Below are 12,420 nucleotides of genomic sequence, written 5' to 3'. Positions count from 1 at the left end.
CAGATAACCCGGACGGTGTAACACTGTGCCAAGATGTGCCTGCCGTGCACCAAGGCATGTTTAGCCACAAGGTGATCCTCATTACAAACAAACACTGTCTGCCTGTGTCCATTCATGCGAATGGACAGTTTGTTGCTGGTCATTCCCACATAGAATGCATCACAGTGTAGGCAGGTCAGTTGGTAAATCACGTGGGTGCTTTCACACGTGGCTCTGCCTTTGATCGTGTACACCTTCCGGGTTACAGGCCTGGAGTAGGTGCTGGTGGGAGGGTGCATGAGACAGGTTTTACACCGGGGGCAGTTACAAGGGTAGGAGCCAGAGGGTAGGGAAGGTGGTTTGGGGATTTCATAGGGATGAACTAACAGGTTACGAAGGTTAGGTGGACGGCGGAAAGACACTCTTGGTGGAGTGGGGAGGGTTTCGTGACGGATGGATCTCATTTCAGGGCAGGATTTGAGGAAGTCGTATCCCTGCTGGAGAGCCACATTCAGAGTCTGGTCCAGTCCCAGAAAGTATCCTGTCACAAGTGGGGCACTTTTGTGGTTCTTCAGTAGTTAACCTTTCCTCCAAACCTCTCTCCCAATATGTCTGCTTGTGTCTGTATATGTGTGGATGGATATATGTGTGTGTGTGTGTGTGTGTGTGTGTGTGTGTGTGTGTGTGTGTGCGCGCGCGCGAGTGTATACCCGTCCTTTTTCCCCCTAAGGTAAGTCTTTCCGCTCCCGGGATTGGAATGACTCCTTACCCTCTCCCTTAAAACCCAAATCCTTTCGTCTTTCCCTCTCCTTCCCTCTTTCCTAACGAGGCAACCGTTGGTTGCGAAAGCTAGAATTTTGTGTGTATGTTTGTGTGTCTATCGACGTGCCAGCTCTTTCATTTGGTAAGTCACATCATCTTTGTTTTTAGATATATTTTTTCCCACGTGGAATGTTTCCTTCTATATATATATATATATATATATATATATATATATATATATATATAAAGAAAGATGATGAGACTTACCAAACAAAAGCGCTGGCAGGTCGATAGACACACAAACAAACACAAATATACACACAAAATTCAAGCTTTCGCAACAAACTGTTGCCTCATCAGGAAAGAGGGTAAGGAGAGGGAAAGACGAAAGGATGTGGGTTTTAAGGGAGAGGATAAGGAGTCATTCCAATCCCGGGAGCGGAAAGACTTACCTTAGGGGGAAAAAAGGACAGGTATACACTCGCACACACACCCATATCCATCCACACATACAGACACAAGCAGACATATTTAAAGACAAAGAGTTTGGGCAGAGATGTCAGTCGAGGTGGAAGAGTAGAGGCAAAGAAGTTGTTGAAAGACAGGTGAGGTATGAGTGGCGGCAACTTGAAATTAGCGGAGATTGAGGCCTGGCGGATAACGAGAAGAGAGGATATACTGAAGGGCAAGTTCCCATCTCCGGAGTTCGGATAGGTTGGTGTTGGTGGGAAGTATCCAGATAACCCGGACGGTGTAACACTGTGCCAAGATGTGCTGGCTGTGCACCAAGGCATGTTTAGCCACAGGGTGATCCTCATTACCAACAAACACTGTCTGCCTGTGTCCATTCATGCGAATGGACAGTTTGTTGCTGGTCATTCCCACATAGAATGCATCACAGTGTAGGCAGGTCAGTTGGTAAATCACGTGGGTGCTTTCACACGTGGCTCTGCCTTTGATCGTGTACACCTTCCGGGTTACAGGACTGGAGTAGGTGGTGGTGGGAGGGTGCATGGGACAGGTTTTGCACCGGGGGCGGTTACAAGGATAGGAGCCAGAGGGTAGGGAAGGTGGTTTGGGGATTTCATAGGGATGAACTAACAGGTTACGAAGGTTAGGTGGACGGCGGAAAGACACTCTTGGCGGAGTGGGGAGGATTTCATGAAGGATGGATCTCATTTCAGGGCAGGATTTGAGGAAGTCGTATCCCTGCTGGAGAGCCACATTCAGAGTCTGGTCCAGTCCCGGAAGAACCACAAAAGTGCCCCACTTGTGACAGGATACTTTCCGGGACTGGACCAGACTCTGAATGTGGCTCTCCAGCAGGGATATGACTTCCTCAAATCCTGCCCTGAAATGAGATCCATCCTTCATGAAATCCTCCCCACTCCACCAAGAGTGTCTTTCCGCCGTCCACCTAACCTTCGTAACCTGTTAGTTCATCCCTATGAAATCCCCAAACCACCCTCCCTACCCTCTGGCTCCTATCCTTGTAACCGCCCCCGGTGCAAAACCTGTCCCATGCACCCTCCCACCACCACCTACTCCAGTCCTGTAACCCGGAAGGTGTACACGATCAAAGGCAGAGCCACGTGTGAAAGCACCCACGTGATTTACCAACTGACCTGCCTACACTGTGATGCATTCTATGTGGGAATGACCAGCAACAAACTGTCCATTCGCATGAATGGACACAGGCAGACAGTGTTTGTTGGTAATGAGGATCACCCTGTGGCTAAACATGCCTTGGTGCACAGCCAGCACATCTTGGCACAGTGTTACACCGTCCGGGTTATCTGGATACTTCCCACCAACACCAACCTATCCGAACTCCGGAGATGGGAACTTGCCCTTCAGTATATCCTCTCTTCTCGTTATCCGCCAGGCCTCAATCTCCGCTAATTTCAAGTTGCCGCCACTCATACCTCACCTGTCTTTCAACAACTTCTTTGCCTCTACTCTTCCACCTCGACTGACATCTCTGCCCAAACTCTTTGTCTTTAAATATGTCTGCTTGTGTCTGTATGTGTGGATGGATATGGGTGTGTGTGCGAGTGTATACCTGTCCTTTTTTCCCCCTAAGGTAAGTCTTTCTGCTCCCGGGACTGGAATGACTCCTTATCCTCTCCCTTAAAACCCACATCCTTTCGTCTTTCCCTCTCCTTCCCCTCTTTCCTGATGAGGCAACAGTTTGTTGCGAAAGCTTGAATTTTGTGTGTATGTTTGTGTGTCTGTCCACCTGCCAGCACTTTCATTTGGTAAGTCACATCATCTTTGTTTTTAGATATATTTTTCCTACGTGGAATGTTTCCCTCTATTATAACCATATATATATATATATATATATATATGATGTGACTTACCAAATGAAAGTGCTGGCAGGTCGACAGACACACACAAATATGTCTGCCTGTGTCTGTATATGTGTGGATGGATATGTGTGTGTGTGTGCGCGCGCGAGAGTATACCTGTCCTTTTTTCCCCCTAAGGTAAGTCTTTCCGCTCCCGGGATTGGAATGACTCCTTATCCTCTCCCTTAAAACCCACATCCTTTCGTCTTTCCCTCTCCTTCCCCTCTTTCCTGATGAGGCAACAGTTTGTTGCGAAAGCTTGAATTTTGTGTGTTTGTTTGTGTTAGTTTGTGTGTCAGTTAAAGACTGTATCAACTTGATGCAAATCAAGGCTTCGTAGTAACACTGTAGTACACTACTCACTGGATTACATTTCTGAATGCCTTAATACGGATCAGACTTCTGGAATGCTCATGTACTGTAGTGTCCAAGATCCAGTCCAGTATAAATTTTTAACTTATCTGACACAGTCAACACATACAGTCCACAAAAGGAGCAGAAAAATTCCATCTTAATAACCTAGCATTGCAGAAACACTCAACCTATCTTCATAATCTAAAAATTAGACAGTGTCATTGCCTAACAGAAAGTCACTAAAGTAGAGATAAACACTAAGACGTATACTGGGTAAATGCACAACATGTTTCCCTTATTTTATCAACATTCTTATTTATGAAGCCCATCAATGTCAGTAATAAAAATGTCACTAAATAATTTCTTACCTGTATGCTAAACACAAAAATATTTTCCTTTGGACATGGGATGATAGCTGCTAATCCTTCAATGAAAAATGTGAGCAGAGGTGAAAGGAAAGCCTCTTCAGTCATATCATTTAGACGCACTGTTATCGAGTTAAATAGCATTTCTTCAGTAACAAGACGAACTGTCAGCTGCATAAGTGCTTTCACTTCATTCACTCCATCTAAAAGTGAAACAATATATGCATCTAACTACTCAGTTGCTCTTAAAATCTCAAAAAGAAAAAAAATTAAAACATGCAACAACTAGAAAACATGACACATGAATTATCATTCAACTAATAAGATTTAAAAATGTACTGTATACACTTCTAAGCACTTCGGTGGAAAAAAAATTTTCTACCATGTTTTAAAATAAATGCTTCAAACTGGGGTCCGCAGCCTGCACGAAATTAAGTGGTACTGCCCTTCCTTTATTTTTCTGCAATTACTAGACAAAAATCTACACATTTTACAGTATAACACAAGTAGATGATGGAAATTTGCGGGTGATCCTCCAGACGGACATAAATCACTAGAATATGGCCATAGAGGCCCAAAGTTCACTGTTTAACATAAAGACTTTTATCTAATGATTACAGCTAAAGACAAGAAAACTTGTGTCACTTAATAATTTTTGATCTTCATCTGCTGGAGTTTGTTTTAAGTACTTTTCTTTACAGGCAACTAATTGTTTAATCATAATATTTGAATCAAAGACCAGCAATAAGTTTTTTGGTAAGGATGCATAGGAACTTTCCATCATTACTCACTTAGCTGGTTAACTAATGTAGTAACATTAGTTATGTAATGAAAAATAAAGGACTCAAAAATGAAACAATGGGAACTCCAGGTAGGAATATCAACAATGTAGGAAACGACAGATTGCTACTTACCATAAAGAAGACACGTAAAGTTGCAGACAGAGACAATTAAAAGACACTTGTATGAAGCTTTCAGCCACAGCCTTCATCAGCAAGAAAGAAACCCACACCATTCACACAAACAAGCTAGCACACTTCATGCACACATGAGTGTCAACTCCAGCATCTCTGGCCCATACGGAGTGCTTGCTTGTGTGTATGAATGGTCTGTGTGTGTCTCTCTTTCACTGATGAAGGCTGTGGTCGAAAGCTTTATGTAAGTGTCTTTTAATTGTGCCTGTCTGCAACTTAATGTGTCTTCTCTATGGTAAGTAGCAATCTGCCTTGTCCTACACTGTTGGACTCAAAAATGAATTCTTCCAATTTTATGCAATCAGTGAAGTGTTTACAAACCTCAAGTTTGAGAGTTATAGTAGAAGGGCAGCAGTGTGAAAAACTTAATGCTTAATCTCTAACTTTTACAATTCTCTTCAAAGAACAACATATGAAAAACGTCTGAAAAGGTTAGGAAATGAGAAGTCAGTGTCATTCCTGGGTTCTCTTCTGCACATCATTCTTAAAATCAAGATGAAAAAAAGACCCAGTTAGCATACAGCCATTGATAAAACATTTCTTATAACTTTTTTTTCTTTAACTGCTGAATAAAATTTTTCTTTGTAATAAAGGATCATATATACGTAACAACAGCCTCATATTACTACTGGATCTAACACAAGGTAAGATCTGCCTACTGTAAATGGACCCCCCCCCCCTGTGTGTGTTGAGAAAGGATGCATATGCTCCACGGGTTCAGTAATATCTGTACAGGTTCAATATTTGAGAAAAAAAGATTAGTTTTATTTATGTGTATCTGAAAGCCTGTGACACTTTTCTCATATGTTTTTACTGTGAAGTTCTTCACCACTAGTCTCTTTTGTAAAGCCTCACTCGTAAGACTGAATATGATCCAATATGACCAAATAAAATATGTTGTTAGTATTTAACAATGAAAATCAATTCTTCAAACACTATGTTTAGTTTAGCAAATGCAGATAAAAAATTATATTACATGTGTTGTACCTGTCAGAATAAAACTTCACTCCTACACTCACTTGGAAATCGTGGCTTCGGTCTCAACCAAATGAATTAATGAATGTGGCTAGCAGAAATTATGAAAGACTGTACATTTGGAAGAGCAAGTTGTACTTTATCTTCCAATAAGTCAATAACCTTATCACCAGTTTCCGCCTACTAACTAGTTCAAATTGCCCAAACACCTCAACTATTCTAATTTCTACTGAACTTCACATGAATATAACAACAGCAAAACCAAGTGTAACAGTTTATGTACCTGTAACTGAGACTTCCATTGTTGCTAACTTTGGAACATTTGTATTAAGTTGAGGAGATAATGACAACTGTCCAGAGCTTTCATTCAGATGCACAAGATTTGCATTATTTCCACTCAGAATTTTAAATTGTAGCTTATCCGACACATCTGCATCAAATGCAGGAATGCGGCCAATGGCCCCACTTGGAAAACAATCACGAAAATTGTTGAACATAACCTGGAAGAAAGAGTGATTTATTATTACAATAACACAAGTTTCTGGATGAAAACGATAAATACAAACGAGGAAAAGCAGCTACTCACCACAACCTGATCGATGTGTGATACATAATGGATTAGCATAGGCTAGCCTAACTTTCAAGAAACTACTCTCTTTTATAATTTTAAGTATACACTCTTACTCACAACCTCACAGGCATCCAAACACACCTCCTTCCGGCTATGAAGCAGCTCTATCTTCAAACAGTACTGCTCTGGACCTATACAGGTATCCTCTGTAAACGCTTTGGCCACTAACTATACATATACATGAATGACCACTGCCAAAATGAAATAAAGATGAAGGTTGTCCACCCCACTGCAGAGCATGTAATGATTATGGTGCGTCCACAGCTCGTGGTCTCGTTCTCGCTTCCCAAGCATGGGGTCCCGGGTTCGATTCCCGGCGGGTCAGGGATTTTCACCTGCCTCGAGATGACTGGGTGTTTGTGCTGTCCTCATCATTTCATCATCATTCCTCAAAGTGGTGAGATTGGACTGAGCAAAGGTTGGGAATTTGTACGGGCGCTGATAACCGCACAGTTGAGCGTCCCGCAAACCAAACATGATCATCAACAATGGTTATGGTTGACTTAATGGCTGCATCAACTTGTGTTATCTCTGCCTGTCTTCCCCCCCCCCCCCCCCCCTCCCAATACACACACACACACACACACACACACACACACACACACACAGCTTCTTCTCTGGTGGTAACCAACCATCTAACACATTCTTAGATCAAACTGTACTCTTGACCTCAATCTCTAGTAGTCTCTGTCCTTCATCTGACTCTGCTCCTCACCTAAGTTCTTGCCCTTATCTCACCAGGCTCATACTTCTTACTTTAGTTATGTTTGGAATCTTATGATTCTTGTATCACTGTATCTCTTCATCCTAGCTTCTGTCCCCAGAAACACAAGTCTGCAATGTGAAACTACCCATCCCACACCTAGATTCTACAGCTACATACATACACCACAAGGCACCGTACGGTGACTGGCGGAGGATAACCTGTACCACTACAAGTCATTTCCTTTCCTGTTCCACTTGCAAACAGTGAGGGAAAAACAACTGTCTATATGCCTCCATATGAGCCCTGATTTCTTGTATCTTATCTCCATGGTCCTTTTGTGAAAAATATGATGGCAGCAATAGAATCATTCTGCAGTCAGCTTCAGATACCAGTTCTCTAAACTTTCTCAATAGTGTTTCTTGAAAAGAATGTTGCCTTCCCTCCAGGGATTCACATTTGAGTTCCCAAAGCGTCTCCATAATAGTTACATGTTGTTCAAACATACCGGTAACAAATCTAGCAGCTCATCACTGAATTGCTTCAATGCCTTCTTTTAATCCTGCCTAATATAGATCCTGAATACTCGAGTAGTACTCAAGAAATATGTCACACTAGCATCCTACATGGGGTCTCCTTTACAGATGAACCACACTTTCCCAACATTCTCCAAATAACCAAAGTAGACCATTCACCTTCTCTACCACAATCCTCACATGCTCATTCCATTTCACATTGCTTTGTGACATTACACCCAGATATTTAAACGATGTGACTGTGTCAAGCAGGACACTACTAATGCTGTGTTCGAACATTAAGGGTTTGTTTTTCCTGCTCATCTGTATTAACTTACATTTTTCTAGATTTAGAGACAGCTGCCATTCACCACACCAAATAAAATTTTTATCTATGTCATCTTGTATCCTCCAACAGTCAGTCAATGGCCAACACCTTCCCATACTCCATAGCATCATCAGCAAACAACTGCAGATTGCTGCCCATCCTGCCCACCAGATTATTTATATATGTATTGAAAATGTTTGTGGTCCTAACCACATTTCCCTGGGGCACTCTTGTGACACCCTTGTCTCCTATGAACATTTTGCCATCAAGGTCACGTTATTGATTTCTATTACTTAAAAGTCTTTGAGTCACTCACATATCTGGGAACCTAATCTACATGCTCATACCTTCATTAACAGTCTCCAGTGGGGCATCATGTCGAATGCTTTCCACAAATCTACAAATACGGAATTTACCTGTTGCCCTTCATCCATAGTTCGTAGTAATCACATAAGAAAAGAGCAAGCTGACTTTCGCACAAGTGATGGTTTCTAAAACTGTGCCGATTTTGACGACCTAAGCTTCTCCGTCTCTGGAAAATTTATTATATTTGAACTGAGAATATGTTCAACAATTCTTCAGAAAATCAATGTTAAGGATACTGGTTTGTAGCTTTGCGGGTGCAGTCTTTTTCCCTCCTTACATACAGGAGTCACCTGCACTTATTTCCAGTCACTCAGGACTTTAAGCCGTGCAAGAGATTCACGATAAGTGCAAGAGAAGTAAGGGTACAATGCCACAGAATACTCTTTGTAAAATCAAATTAGGATTTCACCTGGATCTGATGACTTATTTGTTTTCAACTCTTTCTGTTGTTTCTCTATCCCAGGGATGCTTATTACTGCGTCATCCATATAGGAGTCAGCTCGATGGTAAGAGAACAGTAACAGTATATTTTCTCAGGTTCTCAGTCAGACCTTATGCTAAGCTATGACGATGGTAGTTGTATGCCTTCTGCATAGATCTTTTCACAGATGCACATATGTCTACTACCTTTGCCTATTGTCATTTGCACATTCTCTTTTGAACCGAGGGTGCAACAACCTTAACTACCTCAGCATTTTCCAAATTTTGTTGTTAAACCACGGTGGGTCTTTTCTGTCCTTAATCCACTTACTAGGCACGTAGTTCTCAAGACATGATTTACAATGTGTTTAAACTTTACCCATAATTCTTCTACAGCCACCTTACTGGAACTAAGTGATGTCAATTCACTGTCTAAGTGAGAAGCTACAACTGCTTATATGCTCTTTCTAGCAGAAACATTCTCCTAGCCTTCCTGTCTGATATACACTATGTGATCAAAAGTATCCAGACACCTGGCTGAACATGACTTACAAGTCTGTGGGGCCCTCCATCGGTAATATTTAAATCCAATATGGTGTTGGCCCACCCTTAGCCTTGATGACAGCTTCCACTCTCGCAGGCATATGTTCAATCAAGTGCTGGAAGGTTTCTTTGGGAATAGCAGCCCATTCTTCATGGAGTGCTGCCCTGAGCAGAGGTATCGATGTCAGTTGGTGAGGCCTATCACGAAGCCAGCGTTCCAAAATATCCCAAAGGTGTTCTATAGGATTCAGGTCAGGACTCTGTGCAGGCCAGTCCATTACAGTGATGTTATTATCATGTAACCACTCCGCCACAAGCCGTGCATTATGAACAGGTGCTCGATCGTGTTGAAAGATGCAATTACCATCCCCAAATTGCTCTTCAACAGTGGGAAGCAAGAAGGTGCTTAAAACATCAATGTAGGCCTGTGCTGTGATAGTGCCATGCAAAACAACAAGGGATGCAAGACCCCCTCCACGAAAAACACAACCACGGCATACCACCACCACCTCTGAATTTTACTGTTGCTACTACACAGGCTGGCAGATGACATTCACCAGGCATTTTCCATACCCACACCCTGCCATTGGATTGCCACATTGTTTACCGTGATTCGTCAATCCACACAACTTTTTCCACTGTTCAATCGCCCAAGGTTTACATCGTTATACCAAGCGAGGCGTCGTTTGGGATTTACCAGCGTGATGTGTGGCTTATGAGCAGCTGCTTGACCATGAAATCCAAGTTTTCTCACCTCCTGCCTAACAGTCTGGAACTCCTGTGTGATGGTATGGGTAGATGGTTTGCCCATTACACATTATGATCCTCTTCAACTATCGGCACTTTCTGTCAGTCAACAGACGAGGTCGGCCTGTACAGTTTTGTGCTGTACATATCCCTTCACGATTCCACTTCACTATCACATCGGAAACAGTGGACCAAGGGATGTTTAGGAGTGTGGAAATCTCACGTACAGACCTACGACACAAGTGATGCCCTATCACCTGACCAGGTTCTAAGTCCATGAGTTCCGCGGAACGCCTCATTCTGCTCTCTCACAATGTCTAATGACTACTGAGGTCACTGATATGAAGTCCCTGTCAGTAGGTGGCAGCACAATGCACCTAATATGAAAAACGTATGTTCTGGGGGTGCCCGGATGCTTTTGATCACATAGTGTATTAACTTCTGTAACCACAGTTGCTTTAATGACATCGTAATCACCAATACCCCTCTCTAAACTCAAGCTTTCAATAAGGTCCAGCCTGTTTGTAGTTACAAGGGCTAAATATTTCCATTGTGTGGGGGCTGCCGAACTAACTGCTCAAGACAGTTTTCAGAAAACATGTTCACAAGAACTTTGTAACACTGTCTGTCTGTACCCCTGCAATGAGTCCACAGGCTGACACTACCAAACTTTATATGCTGTCCCCCTCTTACCATCCTTACCATCCCCCCCACCTCCTCGTCTCCTCTTTACTGTCCTTGTTCGCCTTCACCTCCAGCAAGTTTACCCCATTTGCTCCAACCACTTTCATCCTCTTAAGCCACCACCATCTGAAATCCAGTGTTGGATAAAGACCTGATCCAGAGCACTCTGTACATTACAGTATTCAGCTGTACGTATCTATGTTGCTCCATCATGTTTTCTAATTTCATTAACCCACCTACCTTTAAGGCTGATGGTCTCTTGATATCTAGCAAAATACTTCTTTGGTCCTGGCTACATGTCCTCTCCGCCTTCACTTAATTTCCATTACAGTCACAATTATGTCTTCCACTTCTGTTCATTCTCTCACTCTTCACCCCCTCCCCCTCCCCCCTCCTTGGCTTTTGCAATATTTTCTGTCAAGTGACTTTCCATTGTCAAATAAGCTGCTGAAAACTTTCATCTTTTTCTTTTGCCTTTATCCTGTACCTACATGGGGTCAGTGTGGTTATTATTGGATGTGGCATTGTTAATGATAGAGGGTGGCCAGAAGGCCTTCGTATTGCCACTCCTTCACCCCACCCAGGAGAAAATTTGTGCACCACAACGATCTGCATGTAGTGTTATCCATGTGAAAGGGTGTGAGCATTTTCTATATCCTTGCAAATTGTGTAACTGAGGTGGGACATGGGTACAAGCCCAGTATTCACCCACTCAGATGTGGGAAATCACCTGAAAACCACATCCAGGCTGGCCGGCATCCTGACCCTCAATGTTAATCCACAAGACGAATTCAATCCAGAGCAAGCACATCTGCACAAATCCTGGCAGTGAGGAACTAACACACAAGGCTCTCCAGGCAGGTAATGAGCTGCTGAGAACAGTTTTGATGATACAGAATCTCATTACCACACTCCTCTTTAAATTATGAATTTTCTCACTTCTGTGATGAAGTTAAAAGGAAGCTGCTGCACTGACATTTATTCTTTATTCGTATTGAGTCAAAAACTTTCTCAAAATCTGTGAATTCTACATAAAGTGGTAATTCATATTCATCAATCCATTCCATTATTCCATTACAATTTGCACATGCTATATTATCCTATACACATTTTAAAAGGCAACTTGATCCTTTGTTTCATTAAAATTCAATGTCTTTTTCATCTATGTGATTGTTAATGAATATCTCCTACATTACAGGAAGGAGGCAGGTAGCTAAGACGTTAAAAACTATAGATCACTCTTCTTTCTTGGAAATGTAATAATTACAGCAGTTTTTTTCAGTTTTCAAGACATCTTCTTTCACATACACTCTGCAAAAAATTATGCAGATTCTTTCTGTACTACTTTCCACCCAGCAGTAACCTTTTCTGCTGAAAGATCATCCTTTAGTGTCTTCCCCTTTGTCATACTCTGAATGGCTTTATATCTCTGGAATTACAACCAGATGTCATTATTTTCATTTTTATCTACCCATTTTCTTTCTTTTTTTCTCTTCTAACATACAAATATTCAAAGAAAAGGATGAATGCTTGTCCAATTTCCACTCTGTTGCCTGTAACTGCACCATCCGTCCTCTTAACTAATGAAAAGCAACGACTACCCAATGTAAGTGTACCTTTTGTTCTTAATACGCTAATAGTTTACAAATGTTTCTCTTATCAAATTTTCATAATATCTTCTCACATTACCTTGACAACATTTCCGAATACAGGGTGTTTATAA

At 42.0% G+C, this 12,420-nt stretch overlaps 1 protein-coding gene across 1 annotated transcript in view; it reads right to left on the bottom strand.

Moving 5' to 3' along the window:
• The window catches only part of LOC126247999 (protocadherin-like wing polarity protein stan), a 368,259-nt gene that overhangs the window by 273,149 nt on the left and 82,690 nt on the right, over positions 1 to 12,420 (bottom strand). Inside the window, exons 9-10 of the mRNA XM_049948622.1 lie at positions 6,044 to 6,260; positions 3,815 to 4,014 (exon numbers count right to left, since the gene is read on the bottom strand). Of these exons, the coding sequence (XP_049804579.1) occupies positions 3,815 to 4,014; positions 6,044 to 6,260 (417 nt within the window). The remainder of the gene's footprint in view (positions 1 to 3,814; positions 4,015 to 6,043; positions 6,261 to 12,420) is intronic.

This window comes from Schistocerca nitens, chromosome 1, assembly GCF_023898315.1.
Source record: "Schistocerca nitens isolate TAMUIC-IGC-003100 chromosome 1, iqSchNite1.1, whole genome shotgun sequence".
NCBI classification, from domain to species: domain Eukaryota; kingdom Metazoa; phylum Arthropoda; class Insecta; order Orthoptera; family Acrididae; genus Schistocerca; species Schistocerca nitens.
The sequence above is the reverse complement of the archived record's forward strand: the minus strand, read 5'-3'. Positions and strand labels throughout refer to the sequence as shown.